Below are 22,094 nucleotides of genomic sequence, written 5' to 3'. Positions count from 1 at the left end.
GAGGTGCGTGCCCTCAGCCCGGTACCACCAGTTCCGGTACCACGCACCAGGCCTATAGTGCGCCTGGAGAATCCAGTGTGCCCTATTCCTGCTCCCCGCACTAGCCTTGAGGTGCGTGCCTCCAGTCCGGTACCACCAGTTCCGGCACCACGCACCAGGCCTACTGTGCGCCTCAGCAGGTCAGAGTCGGCCGTCTGCCCAACGCCGCCTGCACTGCTTGCCTGCTCAGCGCTGCCTGAACTGTCTGCCTGCCCAGCGCTGCCCGTCTGTCCCGAGCCTTCAGAGCCGTCCAGCCAGGACCAGCCAGAGCCGTCCAGCCAGGACCAGCCAGAGCCATCCAGCCAGGACCAGCCAGAGCCGTCCAGAGCCGTCAGCCAGCCATGAGCGTCCAGAGCCGTCAGCCAGCCATGAGCGTCCAGAGCCGTCAGCCAGCCATGAGCGTCCAGAGCCGTCAGCCAGCCCGGAGCTGCCAGTAATCCAGAACTGCCCCTCAGTCCAGAGCTGTCTCTCTGTCCGGAGCTGCCCTTCAGTCTGGAGTTGCCCCTCTATCCTGAGCTTCCTCTCTGTCCTGAGCTACCTCTCTGTCCTGAGCTACCTCTCTGTCCTGAGCTACCTCTCTGTCCTGAGCTACCTTATCCCGGTGCTGCACCTTGTCCCAGTGCTGCCCCTTATCTCGACGTTACCCTTTAAATTAAGTGGGTGGAATAGGAGGGTGGTCATTCAGAGGGGAATACGGAAGCTGGGATTGACTATGGTGGGGTGGGGACCTCGCCCAGAGCGTGAGCCACCACCGTGGTCAGATGCCCACCCAGACCCTCCCCTAGACTTTTGGTGGTGCGTCCGGAGTACGCACCTTGAGGGGGGGGGGGGGGTTATGTCACGTTCCTGACCTGTTTTCTGTTATTTTGTATGTGTTAATCGGTCAGGGCGTGAGTTTGGGTGGGCAGTCTATGTTATGTGTTTCTATGTTGGTTAATGGGTGACCTAATATGGTTCTCAATTAGAGGCAGGTGGTTTTCATTTCCTCTGAGAGCCATATTAAGGTAGGTGGTTTCACATTGTTTGTTGTGGGTGGTTGTCTCCTGTGTCTGTGTATGTTGCGCCACACGGGACTGTTTCGGTTTGTTCGTTCGTTCGTTTTGTGTAGTCTGTTTTTCCTGTTCGTGCGTTCTTCGTTACATGTAAGTTCTTACGTTCAGGTCAGTCTACATTCGTTTTGTTATTTTGTTTAGTATTAAGTATAGTTAGTTTTTTGTCTTGTTTAAATAAATCATGTCAAGTTACAACGCTGCGTTTTGGTCGAATCCCTGCTCCTCCTCTTCGGAGGAATTCCGTTACAGGGGTCTGTTTCTGTTTGTGAACAGAGCCCCAGGACCAGCTTGCTTAGGGGGCTCTTTTCCAGGTTCATTTCTCTGTAGGTGATGGCTTTGTTATGGAAGGTTTGGGAATCGCTTCCTTTTAGGTGGTTGTAGAATTTAACCGCTCTTTTCTGGATTTTGATCATTATCGGCCTAATTCTGCATGCATTATTTGGTGTTTGCATGCAGAGTCTCAATTTGGTGTTTGTCCCATTTTGTGAATTCTTGGGTGTCGATAACTGTATTTTTTGTTGTATGTGTCCTCCCCCAACAGGATGGTTGGTATGTTGAATTGTATGTTTGTTTTCATGGTATAGAATGATCCTTCTTGCCTCTCTCAGATCGTTCACAGCTTTGTGGAAGTTACCTGTGGTGCTGATATTTAGGCCAAGGTATGTACAGATTTTTGTGTGCTCTAGGGCAACGGTGTCTAGATGGAATTTGTATTTGTGGTCCTTGCGACTGGACCTTTTTTGGAACACCATTATTTTTGCCTTACTGAGATTAACTGTCAGGGTCCAGAATCTGTGCAGAAGATCTAGGTGCTGCTGTAGGCCCTCCTTGGTTGGGGACAGAAGCACCAGATCATCACCAAACAGTAGACATTTGACTTCAGATTCTAGTAGGGTGAGGCCAGGTGCTGCAGACTTTTCTAGTGCCCGCGCCAATTCGTTGATATATGTTGAAGAGGGTGGGGCTTCAGCTGCATACCTGTCTTACCCCACGGCCCCGTGGGAAGAAATGTGTGTTTTTTTTGCCTATTTTAACCGCACACTTGTTGTTTGTGTACATAGGTTTTATAATGTCGTTTGTTTTTCCCCCAGCACCACTTTCCATCCGTTTGTATAGCAGACCCTCATGCCAAATTGAGTCAAAGGCTTTTTTGAAATCAACAAAGCATGAGAAGACTTTGCTTTTGTTTTGGTTATGCGTGTTTGTCAATTAGGGTGTGCAGGGTGAATACGTGGTCTGTTGTACGGTAATTTGGTAAAAAGCCAATTTGACATTTGATCAATACATTGTTTTTGCTGAGGAAATGTACAAGTCTGCAGAGGATTTTCCCAAGGTTACTGTTGACACATATCCCACAGTAGTTATTGGGGTCAAATTTGTCAACATTTTTGTTGATTGGGGTGATCAGCTCTTGGTTCCAAATATTGGGGAAGATGCCAGAGCTGGTAATGATGTTAAGTTTAGTCAATTGGAATTTAATTTAGGATACCATCAACACCACAGGCCTTTTTGGGTTGGAGGGTTTGTATTTTGTCATTTAATTGAATGTAATTGGAGAATCCGGTGGGTTCTGGTAGTCTTTAATAGTTGATTCTGTCACAGCCTGATCTGTTTCACCTGTCTTGTGCTTGACTCCACCCTCCACCAGATGTCTTCCATTTGTCCTCATTATCTCCTGTGTACGCCAGCGTGTTTTTCCGTACTCCTGTTTCTCTAGTCCTGTTTTCTACTCCTCCCGGTTCTGACCATTCTACAGGCCCTGACCACGAGCTAGTTGTCCTGTACCTACATAAGGTGTAGTATGGCATTTGCTGTATGATTGATGAGGATCTCCATATTGCAAATGTATGGTCCCTTACTTGATGTCAGCAAATGTTTTTAAATTAGGCCCCAGGGCCAGATCTTCCGGGAAGCCATCAAATTAAGTATCTCGGAATTTCGGTTACCGTTTTATACATTTTAAAAAATACATTTTTTTCTGCTGTTCCGGAAAATTCCACCAGATGGAGACTGGTTGCTTTTTGCAAAATGTACAAAACATCACCAATTGTGACGGGGCCATTTCTCCTAAACGGAAAAGACTTCAAAGACGAAACTGAAGGCGCTGTGAATTTTGGGCCTGCTCTGAAATATGTGATAGTTGGCTTCTAAACGAGTTGGACAAAGTGAGTGTCAGTTTGTATCAGTTTGGTGTCAGAATTATATCTTATTGACTGATGGATGCTGACTTGCTGGCTGACTTTTGTACATTTGCAATAAGTTTAAACAGTGATAAACCATCACCAAAATGACAGACTGAAATCAACACTAAAAATGGCATCACCATAAGCTATAAGGCCGTGCCGAGTTCAATGAGATGCCCCACTTGACCGTAGCTCACTCTGTCTGAGGGCAGCGACTGTTCAAAAGTAGGCCAAAAATAAAGCCTGGCCCCAAATTTCAGGTGTTTTTGGGTGACAGCGGCAGAACCGTTAGGATTCGAAGCACAATTCAACCTCAGGAACGTACCTAAGGTCCTCCCGATCTGTGCAAACCTTGACCGTGTGGCATTAACCTTTACCTGGTACTCATCCCGGATCCGGGAGCACCCCCCCCCCCACTGAGTAGCATAGCTAGCATAGCGTCACAAATAAATACAAGCATCTAAATATCATTAAATCACAAGTCCAAGACACCAGATGAAAGATACAGATCTTGTGAATCCAGGCATCATTTCTGATTTTTAAAATGTTTTACAGGGAAGACACAATATGTAAATCTATTAGCTAACCACGTTAGCAAAAGACACCATTTTTTTTACTCCAACAGTTTTTTCCTGCGTCAGTAGCTATCACTAATTCGACTAAATAAAGATATATATAGCCACTAACCAAGAAACAACTTCATAAGATGACAGTCTGATAACATATTTATGGCATAGCATAGTTTTTTTTTGAAAAATGTGCATTTTTCAGGTATAAATCACAGTTCTACATTGCAGCTGCAATCTGAAATAGTGCCGAAGCAGCCAGAATAATTACAGAGACCAACGTCATATAACTAATTACTCATCTTAAAACATTTCAGAAAAATACACAGCGTACAGCTATTGAAAGCCCAACATCTTGTGAATCCAAACAATATTTCAGATTTATTAAATGTTTTATAGCGAAAACAAAATGTAGCGCTAAATTAGCATAGCCACGCCAGCCAGAACCAGCTGGGCGCCCACGACCAGTTCACATGCACGACAGATATATGAAATAACATCGTAAATTGGGTCTTACTTTTGCTGATCTTTCATCAGAATGTTGATCAAGGTGTCCTTAGTCCAGATGAGTCGTTCTTTCCATTCAGAATGGCAACTTTCCCTCTTCATTTAGCATAGGTACTGGTCGAGTGGCACGGATCTCTCCAACGAAAATAAAATCAGAGAACGGAACACCGCAAAACTCCCGAAAAAATTCAAATAATCTGATTAAACTATATTGAAAAAACATACATTACGATGATATGGTCACATGTATCAAACAAAATTCGAGACGGAGATAGTTTTCATCCGTAATGGCCGCACAACAGAAGGCAATCGCACCTCCAAGTCGCGCGATTCAGAGAACCGGAAGTGGGCGGTCACGCCAAAGAAATAGCTGTTATTCCACGTCAGAACAAGATAAACACAAAATTTCTCCTCTGACGTCCTCTTGACACCCAGAGGAAGGCGTATGAAGTGTGTTTCGGGTCATACGTGGCATGACCATGTATAGGCAGAGCGTTGAAGCGAGCATAGACATCTGGCATTCTACTTCCTGGTCAGGGAAAGTGCTGTCAAATGACTTCTTTTTCACTCAGAGACAAAATTGAAACGGTTTTAGAAACTAGAGATTGTTTTCTATCCAATAGTATTAATAATATGCATATAGTAAGAGCAATAATTGAATAAGAGGCAGTTTAATTTGGAGAGGCAAAATGTCGAATTTGAAACAGCACCCCCTGTATTCTCAAGAAGTTAACCCATAAAAGGTTCCCAGTTAATCAGCTTTTGATACCAAGTGGTATTGAACTCCCTCACCTTTTCATCCTTCTGCATGGAACTGATCTCAGGTCGACCCTTAATCTGCACCTTTTCCCAGAGAATTTTTGGCAGCGTTGGCCATTCTACCTGGCTGAGAACTGCACACTTGTGCTGGTAGCTAGCTAGCTACTGAAGTTACCAAGGCAAATTTAATTTAAATAAATTGCACTAACTGGACACAAAAATTAAGTTCTAAAACTAAGAAAACAATTCATATTATACCTCCTGCGTCTCCTGTAATTTGAAAAAACTAATTTGAATTGAATAATGCTCAACTATCACTCTTCACTTTTAATCTCTATCCAACAATGTCACCAAGCTTCTCAAAACATAGAACCCTCATAATGCTCTCACAATACAACTCACTGTGTTCGTTCTCTGATCTTAATAATATGATGACATGTCAGTTCATATTGCAAAAAAAAGAGAAAAAAATCTCTGATATGTTGGAGGACGTCCTCAGGAAGATGTCATAATTACCATGTACGTCTATGGAAGGAGGTGAGAACCATGAGCCTCCTAGGTTTTGTACTGAAGTCAATGTACCCAGAGGAGGATGGTCCTCCCCTTCCTCCTATGAAGAGCCTCCACTGAGGGGTATGTGATCTGTTGTTAGGAATCCAATTAGACTTCAACTGGTGTGTTCACTTAGGAAGGCCTGGCATTCATTATGCTACAGAAAACCTTTCATAAGTTACTACTAACAGAGACGTCTCATTCATTATCCTAGGTTAAACAGCTAGAGAATAGCCTCTCTCTGATGTGTTTCAGGATCTCTGTTCCAATGCTGTCTGCCCCATTTACTTGAGACAATGCAACTCTCTCTCTCTCTCTCTCTCAGATCTTTCTCCTCCAGCCTCTCTGAGCATAAGTCCTGACAGATCTCAGTTTTTTAAATTAGAGTCTCTCTCTCTGAGCTGTGAGGTTCAGGGGAATTCTACTGGATGGAGAGTGGTGAGGAACGCAGAAAGAGGAATCCTTACAGAGTGTAATACTGACTGGGGAAAAGAACAAGGGTCTTCATGCATTGTGTCACTAATACCATCAGACAGTGGAGTGTACTGGTGTGAGTCTGGGTCTGGAGAACACAGCAATGCTGTCAACATCACAGTACCTGGTATGTCCACAAACACCATCTACTAACATTATAGTGTTTAGTTGTTAGTTGTTAATCTGGATTCAGATAGCTGATGTTATGTTTATATATTATATACAGATGGAGCTGTGATCCTGGAGAGCCCTGCCCTTCCTGTGACTGAGGGAGATTCTGTGACTCTGCGCTGCAGATATAAGAGAATTCCCTCTGACCTCACAGCTGATTTCTACAAAGATGGATCCCTCATCAGGACTGAGACTACAGGAGAGATGACCATCCCTGCAGTATCCAAGTCAGATGAAGGACTCTACAAGTGTACCAACTCTAAAGGAGAATCCCCAGAGAGCTGGATGACTGTGACAGGTGAGAATAAGAGAAACCTTGACATTCAGATTATCTGGTTCTTCTTTACACTGTTAAGTGGTGCTGAAACCTGCATTATAAACTGGGTGGTTCTTCTTTACACTGTTAAGTGGTGATGAAACCTGCATTATAAACTGGGTGGTTCTTCTTTACACTGTTAAGTGGTGCTGAAACCTGCATTATAAACTGGGTGGTTCTTCTTTACACTGTTAAGTGGTGCTGAAACCTGCATTATAAACTGGGTGGTTCTTCTTTACACTGTCAAGTGAGGTAGATAATATACAAAGTGAAATAAAAATGAACGGTAAACATTCTTTCAAAAGAATAAAGACATTACAAATGTCATAGTATGTTTTTATACAGTGTTGTAACAATGTACAAATGGTTAAAGTACAAAAGGGAAAATAAATTAGCATAAATATGGGTTGTGTTTACAATGTAGTTTGTTCTTCGCTGGTTGACCTTTCCTTGTGGTGTCACGAACCGGCTCAAAGCCCGTAACAAAAGGGAGACAACGTGGAGATAAGGAGTAACAAAATATATATTTATTAAATAAAGAAACTAGGTATAATATACAATGGTGTGTGTAATCAGTAATCAGTAGTGTAAGTGAATGTTTTGCATGGATGAATGTGATAATGCAGGGTGTTGAAAGATGCTAAAACAAACCACCAAAAAGCACAACAAAACACAACAAAATCTATAAAGGTGTCTGCATGGAGAGAGTCTCCTCCATGAATGGGGAAGTGGTGCATTTATCCTATGACAGTGGGCCCAGGTGTTTCCCATGTAGCTGACGACCCTCCCAACTCCGCCCACCGGCATCCTAATAAGGAAACAAGAACAAAGAGAGAATACGGCAGACAGAGTGGGAGGGTCGTCACAGTGGCAACAGGTCACACATCTTGCTGCTGTGATGGAACGTTGTGGTATTTCCCCCAGTAGATATGGGAGTTTATCAAAACAGGGTTTGTTTTCGAATTCTTTGTGGATCTGTGTAATCTGAGGGAAAAATGTGTCTCTAATATGGTCATACATTGGGCAGGAGGTTAGGAAGTGTAGCTCAGTTCCCACCTCATTTTGTGGGCAGTGAGCACATAGCCTGTCTTCTCTTGAAAGCCAGGTCTGCCTACGGCGGCCGTTCTCAATAGCAAGGCTATGCTCACTGAGTCTGTACATAGTCAAAGCTTTCCTTAAGTTTGGGTCAGTCACAGTGGTCAGGTATTCTGCCACTGTGTACTCTCTGTTTAGGGCCAAATAGTATTCTAGTCTGCTCTGTTTCTTTTCTTAATTCTTCCCAATGTGTCAAGTAATTATCTTTTTGTTTTCTCATGATTTGGTTGGGTCTAATTGTGTTGCTGTCCTGACGCTCTGTGGGGTGTGTTTGTGTTTGTGGACAGAGCCCCAGGACCAGCTTGTTTAGCCTCTTAGCGCTAGGGTACCCAACGTAAACTAGGGTACCAAACGGAAACGGGAATTTTCTCTGGCCCAGATCGTAGAATATGCATATAATATATGCATATAATTTACAGATTAGGATAGAAAACACTCAAGTTTCCAAAACTGTCAAAATATTGTCTGTGAGAAAAATAATATTTATTCTGCAAGTGAAATCCTGAGAAATTTACCCGGAAGTGATATTTCCAGGTTAATATACATTTAAGTCATTTAGCAGACGCTCTTATCCAGAGCGACTTACAAATTGGAAAGTTTATACATATTCATCCTGGTCCCCCCGTGGGGAATGAACCCACAACCCTGGCGTTGCAAGCGCCATGCTCTACCAACTGAGCCACACGGGACCATTTCCCCTCTAACCTCCATTTAAAGGGGTATCAACCAGATTCTTTTCCCAATGGCTTCCTCAGGCTGTGACCAGGCTTTAGACTTAGTTTCAGGCTTTTATTTTGAAAAATCTGTGAGATTTTTTCAAAACTAGTCAGGTGTCCTCTGAATAGTTCCTGTGCGCGAGAGGGGTAGCTCTCCATTTTCTTTCTCTCTTATTGAATAGGTTACGGTCCGGTTGAAATATTATCGATTATGTTTGTTAAATACAACCTGAGGATTGATTATAAAAAACATTTGTCATGTTTTATACGACCATTAAGGATACTTTTTGGAATTTTCGTCAGGGTGTTTTTATGCTGGTCTTCCCTGAAATGTTGCATATCACGGGAGCTATTCGATGCAGTAGCTCACAGGACGTTTTTGTGCAGTCAAGTCTGGAGTGAACCAAGGGCTGTATCTGTTCTTAGTTCTACATTTCTTGAAAGGGGCATGCTTATTTAAGATGGTGAGGAAAGCACTTTTAAAGAACAACCAGTCATCCTCGACTGACGGGATGAGGTCAATAGCCTTCCAGGATATCCGGGCCAGGTTGATTAGAAAGGCCTGCTCACAGAAATGTTTAAGGGAGCGTTTGACAGTGATGAGTGGAGGTCGTTTGATTGCGGACCCATTACGGACGCAGGCTATGAGGCAGTGATCGCTGAGATCCTGGTTGAAAACAGCAGAGGTGTATTTAGAGGGCAAGTTGGTCAGGATTGTATCTATGAGGGTGCCCATGTTTACAGATTTAGGGTTATGGATTTGGGGTTGTACCTTTATGTGAGATTAAGGGCATCTAGCTTAGATAGTAGGACGGCCGGGGTTTTAAGCATATCCCAATTTAGGTCACCTAGCAGTACGAACTCTGACGATAGATGGGGGGCAATCAGTTCACATATGGTATCCAGAGCACAGCTGGGAGCTGAGGGGGGTCTATAACAAGCGCCAACAGTGAAGGACTTATTTCTGGAGAGATGGATCTTTAAAAGTAGAAGCTTGAACTGTTTGGGCATAGACCTGGATAGCATGACAGAACTCTGCAGGCTCTCTACTGTAGATTGCAATTCCGCCCCCTTTTTAGCAGTTCTGTCTTGACGGAAAATGTTGTAATTGGGGATGGAAATTTCTGCATTTTTGGTGGCTTTCCTAAGCCAGGATTCAGACACGGCTAGGACATCAGTGTTGGCGGAGTGTGCTAAAGCAGTGAATAAAGCAAATTTAGGGAGGAGGCTTCTAATGTTACTTCGCAGGAGAGCCATTTAAACATAAACTTGTATTTTTGGGGAGAAATGCCTTTTGGAACGTGAACTTCCATGTATGCCATCTGTAAATACAAATACAATTGTTAAATTACGAGCCTGGTTAAGCCACAGAAAAAGCGAGCAAGTTTCCCACTAGCCATGATTGGCTGAGATAATTAGTGGGCTGGACATGTCGAGAGAAGAGTTAGATTGGTCTGCTATATAGAAGGCGTCTGTCTGTTTGAGCTCGTCAGTCTGTGTTGGTAATCCTGTCGAACGCGGCTTTTTTTTAAATGTATTGTGTAGTGGAGTTGTGTTGCTCTCCACTTTCTGGAGGATCACGTTTTGAAATTAGTGGAATTAGAGTCTGATAGCTAAAGAGATGGAGAAAACACCTGTCTCCGGATTACATCTTCAGACTAAAGGCAACTGTGGCATCCGCGACAGGGAGACCCATATACATGATGATGTATATGGGTAAGATAGTCTAGCTTTAGCTAGCTACATTTTCAGATATTAGACGTTTCTCATTTTGACAGAAAGTGTACTGTTAAACGCTAGCTAGCTGATGTTATCTGGCTGCTCCCTAACTAACGTTACGTGTATGACGTTATTATTCACATCCCAGAGCTGTTATTATTCACATCCCAGAGCCGTTATTATTCACATCCCAGAGCCGTTATTATTCACATCCCAGAGCCGTTATTATTCACATCCCAGAGCCGTTATTATTCACATCCCAGAGCCGTTATTATTCACATCCCAGAGCCGTTATTATTCACATCCCAGAGCCGTTATTATTCACATCCCAGAGCCGTTATTATTCACATCCCAGAGCCGTTATTATTCACATCCCAGAGCCGTTATTATTCACATCCCAGAGCCGTTATTATTCACATCCCAGAGCCGTTATTATTCACATCCCAGAGCCGTTATTATTCACATCCCAGAGCTGTTATTATTCACATCCCAGAGCCGTTATTATTCACATCCCAGAGCTTGCTAACATTGGACCTGGTTGGTTAGTAACCAGTTGGTGTAGTAACGACATGATTTGGCATTATGTTCATTGCTATTTAACTAGCTAACGTTAGCTGGCTGTCTTGCTAGCTAACGTAACGTGACGTGTATGATCTTACACGTTGTTTACCTAGCGAGGTTCATTATTTACCTAGCTTGCTCCATGTTTTAACAAAAGATGCCACTCTGCAAGTAACCATTTCGGATGTGATTGTAAATTCAGCCAGAACGCAGAATAACTGATGAATTTAGGAAAGCACAACACCCGGTGTTAGTAAACTTTGGCAAAAAAAGCGGAATGAAAATTGTTTCCAGCAGAGCTTTTTTTCATGTTATCCAAACAAATCATCGGCCAGTGCATCAAGTGTGCACTCTGAACGCTCCGAGAGCCAAACGAAATGAGTGGGGCTAAAGCTTAAGCGGGTGTGAACGATGCTGAATGGGTGTAGACAAAGAAAGCTCTTTACTGGTGAGGTGCACCAAAACAGTTTTCTCAAAAGTGAGTTTACAAGTTTATCAACTTTCAAAGCAGAATTACTTTCCCATTGTTCCTCAACTGTAGTGTCTGATATACCATTTTGTAGCTCTGAGTCTCTACCTTTATCCAATGTAAAAAACACAATTTCAAATTTTGCTACTTAATAAGACAAATTTGAGCCGGTCGGTCACATATGGGGGAGGGAATGCTGTCACCTCCAGGTAGGTGTTTGTCCCCCTGTGTGCTGAGGGTGTCAGGTTCTTGTCCAGTTCTGGCATTTAGGTCGCCACAGACTAGTACATGTCCCTGGGCCTGGAAATGATTGATTTCTCCCTCCAGGATGGAGAAGCTGTCTTCATTAAAGTATGGGGATTCTAGTGGGGGGATATAGGTAGCACACAGTAGGACGTTTTTCTCTGTTGAGATAATTTCCTTAATCATTTCGAGCCAGATGTCAAATGTTCCTCTTTTTAAAAATGTAATTGAGTGAGTTACAGTAGGTCTGCTCTATTCCAAATTAGTATACCCTTTGTGTCTCTTGTTTCCCTGTTTCACACCTGGTAGTTTGGTGGATGGGACTACCAGCTCTCTGTAACCTAGAGGGCAACCAGTGGGTCCGTCTCCTCTATACCACCCACCTGGTAGTTTGGTGGATGGGACTACCAGCTCTCTGTAACCTAGAGGGCAACCAGTGGGTCCATCTCCTCTATACCATGTTTCTTGTAGGATGACAATGTCTGTATTTCCAATTTCTTTGATTAAGTCCAGTTTTCTTCTCTTTAGGCCAAAGGCAGATGACCTCAGACCTTTATATATCCCAGGATGAGACAGTAAAAGCTTTGTGTTCCATGGTGTCTATTGTTGTTTTTGTTTGGTTTAGGCCCGGACCATCACAGTAGGTGTGAGCAGAGCATGTTGATCATCTGATGCTCTTAGGTCGCAGGATGAGGATTGGGTGGGTGTAATAGTGGGTGTTGGGCCTGTTGCTCTTCTCACAGCCTGGGCATATGTCCTGCTGTCATGCTGAGGTCCTTGCCGCAGGGGCAGGGGGGCAGAAGGGGCATAGATCTGATATGGGGGGGGCCTATATAGAGTGTGGCCAGGGTTTGCTTGGGGGGGGTCTCAGCTGGTTGGGGTGTGGCTGGTGATGCTGTGGTCTGGGTGTAGGTCCTCTTTGCATGGGTTCTCTCAGTGCAGGTCCTTCAGGACGGGGTCTTGCAGATCTGGGCGGGGTGTCCGTTGCTCTGTTGCTCCTGTGTGAGGTGCTGGGTCTACGGTTGAGGGTGACGTCCTTCAGGGTCCTGGCAGGGTTGGGATTGCTGCCTTGTAGAGATGGACCTGGTCGTAAACAGTAAAGGCTGTTCAAGTCCAGGGTGGAGTGGTGGGCCAGGTAGACATTAGGTTTTGAGGCATGGCCTCGCGAAATGCTTGCATTCACCCATTGTATGGTGGCAGGGTGAATGTATTTTCGTGGTAGCAGGGTGGAGATAAGCACTTGCGTTGGGGAAAGTGGAAGAATCTTTTCAATCACTCCCATGAGTGCTGTTGCCACCCTTACCTGCTGAGACCTCAGGTCATTTATGCCCGTGTGAATTATGATGTGGCTGGGGGACCCTAGTCTGTCCTCTGACAACAGCTCCAGGGCATGTCTAATGTTTGGGCACCAGAGTTTAGCCACTTTGTGTTTGGGAAAAAGTTTATCCTCTTGAATGTATTTGCCATTTGAGTCAATGAGGAGCACAATCTCTGGCTTTTGTGTGTCCTCAGTGGATGTGTGGAGATTGTCAAGAGAGCTACCAGGGGAGCTGACAGGGGGGTTGTTAGGAGAGCTACCAGGGGAGCTGACAGGGGGCCTGTATGGAGGGTGTGGTCTGTTGGGTTGGTGGGTTTTGTGTTGTCTGTCCCAGTGTGGTGTTGAGGTTGTGGTCTGGGTCTGAGGTGGGCTGTTCTGCTGACTTGTCTTGGGTTCCAGCTCTCTGTCACACCTCAGCTTTCTGACCTCCTCCTTCACTGCTGTGCCAGTGCATCTCAGACAGCCGTCCTTCTCTACCTCTTATTGTGCTGGTTTGTTGGTCTGTTCTGTCTGTATTGTGTGGACATTTCTGAGCTCCACCATGTCTCTCTCCAGCTCTGTGAAGGTATCCCTCTCAATGATGGAGGAGCAGTGCAGTTGTGGGACCTGGGTGTGTTCAGTGTTGGGGAGGTGAATATCCTCGTCTGCAGGACAGTTTGAAGAGGTGTGATCAGACTCACTCAGGGTAGGGGAGACATCACCTGCTGTTCTCTCTCTTTGATCCTGTAAAAGTCTTGCTGGACTGCATGAGGATGTGCTGCACCATTACTGTCCCAGACTTGTACACGTTGACAGAGGTTGTTTCAATTTCCTCAACGTCTAGAATTCAGAGTTTCCACCCTGGGCCAATACCCTCTCTCTTGACATAGGGGATGTTCTGGTTAATATAGCACCATGCCAGGGGATGGTCTGGTTAATATAGCACCATGCCAGGGGATGGTCTGGTTAATATAGCACCATGCCAGGGGATGGTCTTGTTAATATAGCACCATGCCAGGGGATGGTCTGGTTAATATAGCACCATGCCAGGAGATGGTCTGGTTAGTATAGCACCATGCCAGGGGATGGTCTGGTTAGTATAGCACCATGCCAGGGGATGGTCTGGTTAATATAGCACTGTGCCAGGGGATGGTCTGGTTAATATAGCACCATGCCAGGGGATGGTCTGATTAATATAGCACCATGCCAGGAGATGGTCTGGTTAATATAGCACCATGCCAGGGGATGGTCTGGTTAATATAGCACTGTGTCATGCCAGGGGATGGTCTGGTTAATATAGCACTGTGTCATGCCAGGGGATGGTCTGGTTAATATAGCACTGTGTCATGCCAGGGGATGGTCTGGTTAATATAGCACTGTGTCATGTCAGGGGATGGTCTGGTTAATATAACACCATGCCAGCGGATGGTCTGGTTAATATAGCACCGTGCCAGGGGATGGTCTGGTTAATATAGCACCATGCCAGGGGATGGTCTGGTTAATATAACACCATGCCAGGGGATGGTCTGGTTAATATAGCACCATGCCAGGGGATGGTCTGGTTAATATAGCACTGTGTCATGCCAGGGGATGGTCTGGTTAACCTTTCTCGGCCCCCCGTTCCGCTAGCGGAACTCCTCCCACATTCCACTGAAAAGCCAGAGCGCGAAATTCAAAAACTATTTTTTTGAAATATTTAACTTTCACACATTAACAAGTCCAATACAGCATATGAAAGGTACACATCTTGTGAATCAAGCCAACATGTCCGATTTTTAAAATGTTTTACAGGGAAGACAAAATATGTAAATCTATTAGCTAACCATGTTAGCAAAAGACAACACTTTTCTAACTCCATCAGTTTTTTACTCCATCAGAAGCTATCACTAATTCGACTAAATAAAGATATATATAGCCACTAACCAAGAAACAACTTCATAAGATGACAGTCTGATAACATATTTATGGTATAGCATAGTTTTTTTTAGAAAAATGTGCATATTTCAGGTATAAATCATAGTTTGCCATTGCAGCCACCATCACAAATCTCCCCAAAGCGACTAGAATTACTACAGAGAGCAACGTGTATTACCAATTTACTCATCATAAAACATTTCATAAAAATAGACAAAGCATAGCAATGGAAAGACACAGATCTTGTGAATTCAGACAATATTTCAGATTTTCTAAGCGTTTTACAGCGAAAACACAATAAATCGTTATATTAGCATACCACATGTCCAAACGTTACCCCAGCATGAATTCAAGGCAAAGAGAGCCATAACGTTATCAACACCAAAATATATTAATTTTTTCACTAACCTTCTCAGAATTCTTCAGATGACACTCCTGTAACATCATATTACAACATACATATAGAGTTTGTTCGAAAATGTGCATATTTAGCCACAAAAAAACGTGGTTATACAATAATGAATAGTAGCAAAACTGTCCTGAAAAAGTCGTGCGCCATCTTAAGAGTGATCTAGTCTAATCGATTACTAATCATAAACTTGACTAAAAAATACAGGGTTGACAGGAATCGAAAGACAAATTAGTTCTTAATGCAATCGCTGATTTACATTTCTAAAATTATCCTTACTTTGCAATACCGGGTCCGCCAAAGCGAAGCTACACAAAACAAGATGGCGATATATGCGTTTAACATTTTTCAACAGAACAGCGATTTATCATCATAAATAGTTCTTACTTTGAGCTGTTCTTCCATCAGATTCTTGGGCAATGTATCCTTTCTCAGGTCTAATCGTCTTTTGGTAGAAAGATGTCCTCTTGTCCCGTCGAAATAGCCACTAACGTTCGGTATGTACTGGAAAAGTGCCCAAGTCATGGGACGACGTCACAAATAAATTCCTCAAAATCGCACTAAACGGATATAAATTGCTATGAAACGGTTTAAATTAACTACCTTATGATGTTTTTAAAACCTATAACGAGTAAAAACATGACCGGTGATATATTACTGGCTAAACCAAGGCTTGGAAAGAGGCCAGTCCGACGTTCATTGTGCGTCAGGCGCAGGGTCCGAAAGAAAGGTCCTTCCGGTCTTTTGTGTTTTATACAGGCCCTGATTGCGCAATCGACTCCATTCAAATTGTCACCACTTACTGACATCTAGAGGAAGGCGTAGGCAGTGCTTGTATCCTCATAGAAATCACAGGGACTTTAAAACTGACCTGGGACCAGAGGCCAAGATTTCTGAAATCTCACTCCCTGTCAGGAAAAGTGCTGTAGAATGAGATCTGTTCCACTCAGAGACATAATTCCAACGTTTATAGAAACTAGAGAGTGTTTTCTATCCAATAATAACAATAACATGCATATTGTACGAGCAAGAATTGAGAACGAGGCAGTTTAATTTGGAGACGCAAAATGTCGAAGTTGAAACAGCACCCCCTGTATCCTTAACAGGTTTTAATATAACACCATGCCAGGGGATGGTCTGGTTAATATAGCACTTTGTCATGCCAGGGGATGGTCTGGTTAATATAGCACCATGCCAGGGGTTGGTCTGGTTAATATAGCACCATGCCAGGGGATGGTCTGGTTAAAATAGCACTGTGCCAGGGGATGGTCTGGTTAATATAGCACCATGCCAGGGGATGGTCTGGTTAATATAACACCATGCCAGGGGATGGTCTGGTTAATATAGCACTGTGTCATGCCAGGGGATGGTCTGGTTAATATAGCACCGTGCCAGGGGATGGTCTGGTTAAAATAGCACTGTGCCAGGGGATAGTCTGGTTAATATAGCACTGTGTCATGCCAGGGGATGGTCTGGTTAATATAGCACCATGCCAGGGGATGGTCTGGTTAATATAGCACTGTGCCATGCCAGGGGATGGTCTGGTTAATATAGCACCATGCCAGGGGATAGTCTGGTTAATATAGCACCATGCCAGGGGATGGTCTGGTTAATATAGCACTGTGCCATGCCAGGGGATGGTCTGGTTAATATAGCACCATGCCAGGGGATGGTCTGGTTAATATAGCACTGTGTCATGCCAGGGGATGGTCTGGTTATTATAGCACCATGCCAGGGGATGGTCTGGTTAATATAGCACCGTGCCAGAGGATGGTCTGGTTAAAATAGCACTGTGCCAGGGGATAGTCTGGTTAATATAGCACTGTGTCATGCCAGGGGATGGTCTGGTTAATATAGCACCGTGCCAGGGGATGGTCTGGTTAATATAGCACTGTGTCATGCCAGGGGATGGTCTGGTTATTATAGCACCATGCCAGGGGATGGTCTGGTTAATATAGCACCGTGCCAGGGGATGGTCTGGTTAAAATAGCACTGTGCCAGGGGATAGTCTGGTTAATATAGCACTGTGTCATGCCAGGGGATGGTCTGGTTAATATAGCACCATGCCAGGGGATAGTCTGGTTAATATAGCACCATGCCAGGGGATGGTCTGGTTAATATAGCACCATGCCAGGGGATGGTCTGGTTAATATAGCACCATGCCAGGGGATGGTCTGGTTAATATAGCACCATGCCAGGGGATGGTCTGGTTAATATAGCACCATGCCAGCGGATGGTCTGGTTAATATAGCACCATGCCAGGGGATGGTCTGGTTAATATAGCACCATGCCAGGGGATGGTCTGGTTAATATAGCACCATGCCAGGGGATGGTCTGGTTAATATAGCACCATGCCAGGGGATGGTCTGGTTAAAAAAGCACCGTGCCAGGGGATGGTCTGGTAAATATAGCACCGTGCCAGGGGATAGTCTGGTTAATATAGCACTGTGTCATGGGATGGTCTGGTTAAAATAGCACTGTGCCAGGGGGTGGTCTGTTTAATATAGCACTGTGCCAGGGGGTAGTCTGGTTAATATAGCACTGTGCCAGGGGATGGTCTGGTTAATATAGCACCGTGCCAGGGGATGGTCTGGTTAATATAGCACTGTGTCATGCCAGGGGATGGTCTGGTTAATATAGCACCATGCCAGGGGATGGTCTGTTTAATATAGCACCATGCCAGGGGATGGTCTGGTTAATATAGCACTGTGTCATGCCAGGGGATGGTCTGGTTAATATAGCACCATGCCAGGGGATGGTCTGGTTAATATAACACTGTGCCATGCCAGGGGATGGTCTGGTTCATATAGCACCATGCCAGGGGATGGTCTGGTTAATATAGCACCATGCCACGGGATGGTCTGGTTAATATAGCACCATGCCAGGGGATGGTCTGGTTAATATAGAACCATGCCAGGGGATGGTCTGGTTAATATAGCACCATGCCAGGGGATGGTATGGTTAATATAGCACCATGCCAGGGGATGGTTTGGTTAATATAGCACCATGCCAGGGGATGGTCTGGTTAATATAGCACCATGCCAGGGGATGGTCTGGTTAATATAGCACTGTGTCATGCCAGGGGATGGTCTGGTTAATATAACACCATGCCAGGGGATGGTCTGGTTAATATAGCTCTATGCCAGGGGATAGTCTGGTTAATATAGCACTGTGCCATGCCAGGAAATGGCCTGGTTAATATAGCACCATGCCAGGGGATGGTCTGGTTAATATAGCACCATGCCAGGGGATGGTCTGGTTAATATAACACTGTGTCATGCCAGGGGATGGTCTGGTTAATATAGCACCATGCCAGGGGATGGTCTGGTTAATATAGCACCATGCCAGGGGATGGTCTGGTTAATATAACACCATGCCAGGGGATGGTCTGGTTAATATAGCACCATGCCAGGGGATGGTCTGGTTAATATAGCACTGTGTCATGCCAGGGGATGGTCTGGTTAATATAGCACTGTGCCATGCCAGGGGATGGTCTGGTTAATATAGCACCATGCCAGGGGATGGTCTGGTTAATATAGCACTGTGTCATGCCAGGGGATGGTCTGGTTAATATAGCACCATGCCAGGGGATGGTCTGGTTAATATAGCACCATGCCAGGGGATGGTCTGGTTAATATAGCACCATGCCAGGGGATGGTCTGGTTAATATAGCACCATGCCAGGGGATTTTCTGGTTAATATCGCTCTCTGCCAGGTGATAGTCTGGTTAATATAGCACTGTGCCATACCAGGAAATGGCCTAGTTAATATAGTACCATGCCATGGGATGGTCTGGTTAATATAACACTGTGCCAGGGGGAAGTCTGGTTAATATAACACCATGCCAGGGGATGGTCTGGTTAATATAGCACCATGCCAGGGGATGGTCTGGTTAATATAGCACCATGCCAGGGGATGGTCTGGTTAATATAGCACCATGCCAGGGGATGGTCTGGTTAATATAGCACCATGCCAGGGGATGGTCTGGTTAATATAGCACTGTGCCATGCCAGGGGATGGTCTGGTTAATATAGCACCATGGGATGGTTTCTGACCACCAGGGGATGGTCAGAAAATCACATTGTATGATTTTTAAGTAAGTAATTTGCATTTTATTGCATGACATAAGTATTTGATCACCTACCAACCAGTAAGAATTCCGGCTCTCACAGACCTGTTAGTTTTTCTTTAAGAAGCCCTCCTGTTCTCCACTCATTACCTGTATTAACTGCACCTGTTTGAACTCGTTACCTGTATAAAAGACACCTGTCCACTCACTCAATCAAACAGACTCCAACCTCTCCACAATGGCCAAGACCAGAGAGCTGTGTACGGACATCAGGGATAAAATGGTAGACCTGCACAAGGCTGGGATGGGCTGCAGGACAATAAGCAAGCAGCTTGGTGAGAAGGCAACAACTGTTGGCGCAATTATTAGAAAATGGAAGAAGTTCAAAATGACGGTCAATCACCCTCGGTCTGGGGCTCCATACAAGATCTCACCTCGGTCACTCACAGTTGAAGTGTACCTATGATTAAAATTACAGACCTCAACATGCTTTGTAAGTAGGAAAACAAATCGGCAGTGTATCAAATACTTGTTCTCCCCACTATATATATATAATATAATTAATAATTTCTAATAGCAATAAGGCACCTCAGGGGGTTGTGGTATATTGTCACAGCTAAGGGCTGTATACTCAGCGTTGTGTCATGCTTAAGAACAGCCTTTTGCCATATAAGTCCTCGGACTTATTGCTTAAATATGTCCAGCACCATCTCCAGTGTTGTCCATGTCTCTCTCCAGCACCATCTCCAGTGTTGTCCATGTCTCTCTCCAGCACCATCTCCAGTGTTGTCCATGTCTCCGCCCAGCACCATCTCCAGTGTTGTCCATGTCTCTCTCCATCACCATCTCCAGTGTTGTCCATGTCTCTCTCCAGCACCATCTCCAGTGTTGTCCATGTCTCTCTCCAGCACCAACTCCAGTGTTGTCCATGTCTCTGTCCAGCACCATCTCTAGTGTTGTCCATGTCTCTCTCCAGCACCATCTCTAGTGTTGTCCATGTCTCTCTCCAGCACCATCTCTAGTGTTGTCCATGTCTCCCTCCAGCACCATCTCCAGTGTTGTCCATGTCTCTGCCCATCACCATACTCAGTGTTGTCCATGTCTCTGTCCGGCACCATCTCTAGTGTTGTCCATGTCTCTGTCCGGAACCCTCTCCAGTGTTGTCCATGTCTCTCTCTGGCACCATCTCCAGTGTTGTCCATGTCTCTGCCCATCACCATACTCAGTGTTGTCCATGTCTCTCTCCATCACCATCTCCAGTGTTGTCCATGTCTCTCTCCAGCACCAACTCCAGTGTTGTCCATGTCTCTACCCAGCACCATCTCCAGTGGTGTCCATGTCCATGTCTCTACCCAGCACCATCTCCAGTGTTGTCCATGTCTCTGTCCAGCACCATCTGTAGTGTTGTCAATGTCTCCCTCCAGCACCATCTCCAGTGTTGTCCATGTCTCTCTCCAGCACCATCTCCAGTGTTGTCCATGTCTCTACCCAGCACCATCTCCAGTGGTGTCCATGTCCATGTCTCCACCCAGCACCATCTCCAGTGTTGTCCATGTATCTGTCCAGCACCATCTGTAGTGTTGTCAATGTCTCTCTCCAGCACCATCTCCAGTGTTGTCAATGTCTCTCTCCAGCACCATCTCCAGTGTTGTCCATGTCTCTCTCCATCACCATCTCCAGTGTTGTCCATGTCTCTGTCCAGCACCATCTCTAGTGTTGTCCATGTCTCTCTCCAGCACCATCTCTAGTGTTGTCCATGTCTCTCTCCAGCACCATCTCCAGTGTTGTCCATGTCTCTCTCCAGCACCATCCCCAGTGTTGTCCATGTCTCCACCCAACACCATCTCCAGTGTTGTCCATGTCTCTCTCCATCACCATCCCCAGTGTTTTCCTTGTCTCTACCCATCACCATCTCCAGTGTTGTCCATGTCTCTACCCAGCACCATCTCCAGTGTTGTCCATGTCTCTGTCCGGCACCCTCTCCAGTGTTGTCCATGTCTCTCTCTGGCACCATCTCCAGTGTTGTCCATGTCTCTGCCCATCACCATCTCCAGTGTTGTCCATGTCTCTCTCCATCACCATCTCCAGTGTTGTCCATGTCTCTCTTCAGTGTTGTCCATGTCTCTGTCCGGCACCCTCTCCAGTGTTGTCCATGTCTCTCTCCATCACCATCTCCAGTGTTGTCCATATCTCTACCCAGCACCATCTCCAGTGTTGTCCATGTCTCCAGTGTTGTCATGTCTCCACCCAGCACCATCTCCAGTGTTGTCCATGTCTCTCTCCAGCACCATCTCCAGTGTTGTCCATGTCTCTGCCCATCACCATCTCCAGTGTTGTCCATGTCTCTCTCCATCACAATCCCCAGTGTTGTCCATGTCTCTCTCCAGCACCATCTCCAGTGTTGTCCATGTCTCTCTCAGCACCATCTCCAGTGTTGTCCATGTCTCTACCCAGCACCATCTCCAGTGTTGTCCATGTCTCTTTCCAGCACCATCTCCAGTGTTGTCCATGTCTCTGCCCAGCACCATGTCCAGTGTTGTCCATGTCTCTCTCCAGCACCCTCTCCAGTGTTGTCCATGTCTCTCTCCAGCACCCTCTCCAGTGTTGTCCATGTCTCTCTCCAGCACCATCTCCATTGTTGTCCATGTCTCACTCCATCACCATCTCCAGTGTTGTCCATGTCTCTGCCCATCACCATCTCCAGTGTTGTCCATGTCTCTCTCCATCACCATCCCCAGTGTTGTCCATGTCTCTCTCCAGCACCATCTCCAGTGTTGTCCATGTCTCTCTCCAGCACCATCTCCAGTGTTGTCCATGTCTCTGCCCAGCACCATATCCAGTGTTGTCCATGTCTCTCTCCAGCACCCTCTCCAGTGTTGTCCATGTCTCTCTCCAGCACCCTCTCCAGTGTTGTCCATGTCTCTCTCCAGCACCATCTCCATTGTTGTCCATGTCTCACTCCATCACCATCTCCAGTGTTGTC

The 22,094-nt window shown here is 45.3% G+C and overlaps 2 protein-coding genes across 3 annotated transcripts in view; both read left to right on the top strand.

Moving 5' to 3' along the window:
• The window catches only part of LOC139561635 (butyrophilin subfamily 3 member A2-like), a 1,433,431-nt gene that overhangs the window by 1,354,568 nt on the left and 56,769 nt on the right, over nucleotides 1-22,094 (top strand). The gene's annotated exons all lie outside the window — the stretch shown is intronic.
• LOC139560997 (Fc receptor-like protein 5) overlaps nucleotides 1-22,094 on the top strand; it is a 44,648-nt gene that overhangs the window by 19,955 nt on the left and 2,599 nt on the right. Inside the window, exons 3-4 of the mRNA XM_071377790.1 lie at nucleotides 5,984-6,259; nucleotides 6,359-6,601. Of these exons, the coding sequence (XP_071233891.1) occupies nucleotides 5,984-6,259; nucleotides 6,359-6,601 (519 nt within the window). The remainder of the gene's footprint in view (nucleotides 1-5,983; nucleotides 6,260-6,358; nucleotides 6,602-22,094) is intronic.

Source organism: Salvelinus alpinus, chromosome 31, assembly GCF_045679555.1.
Source record: "Salvelinus alpinus chromosome 31, SLU_Salpinus.1, whole genome shotgun sequence".
Lineage (NCBI taxonomy): Eukaryota > Metazoa > Chordata > Actinopteri > Salmoniformes > Salmonidae > Salvelinus > Salvelinus alpinus.
The sequence above is the reverse complement of the archived record's forward strand: the minus strand, read 5'-3'. Positions and strand labels throughout refer to the sequence as shown.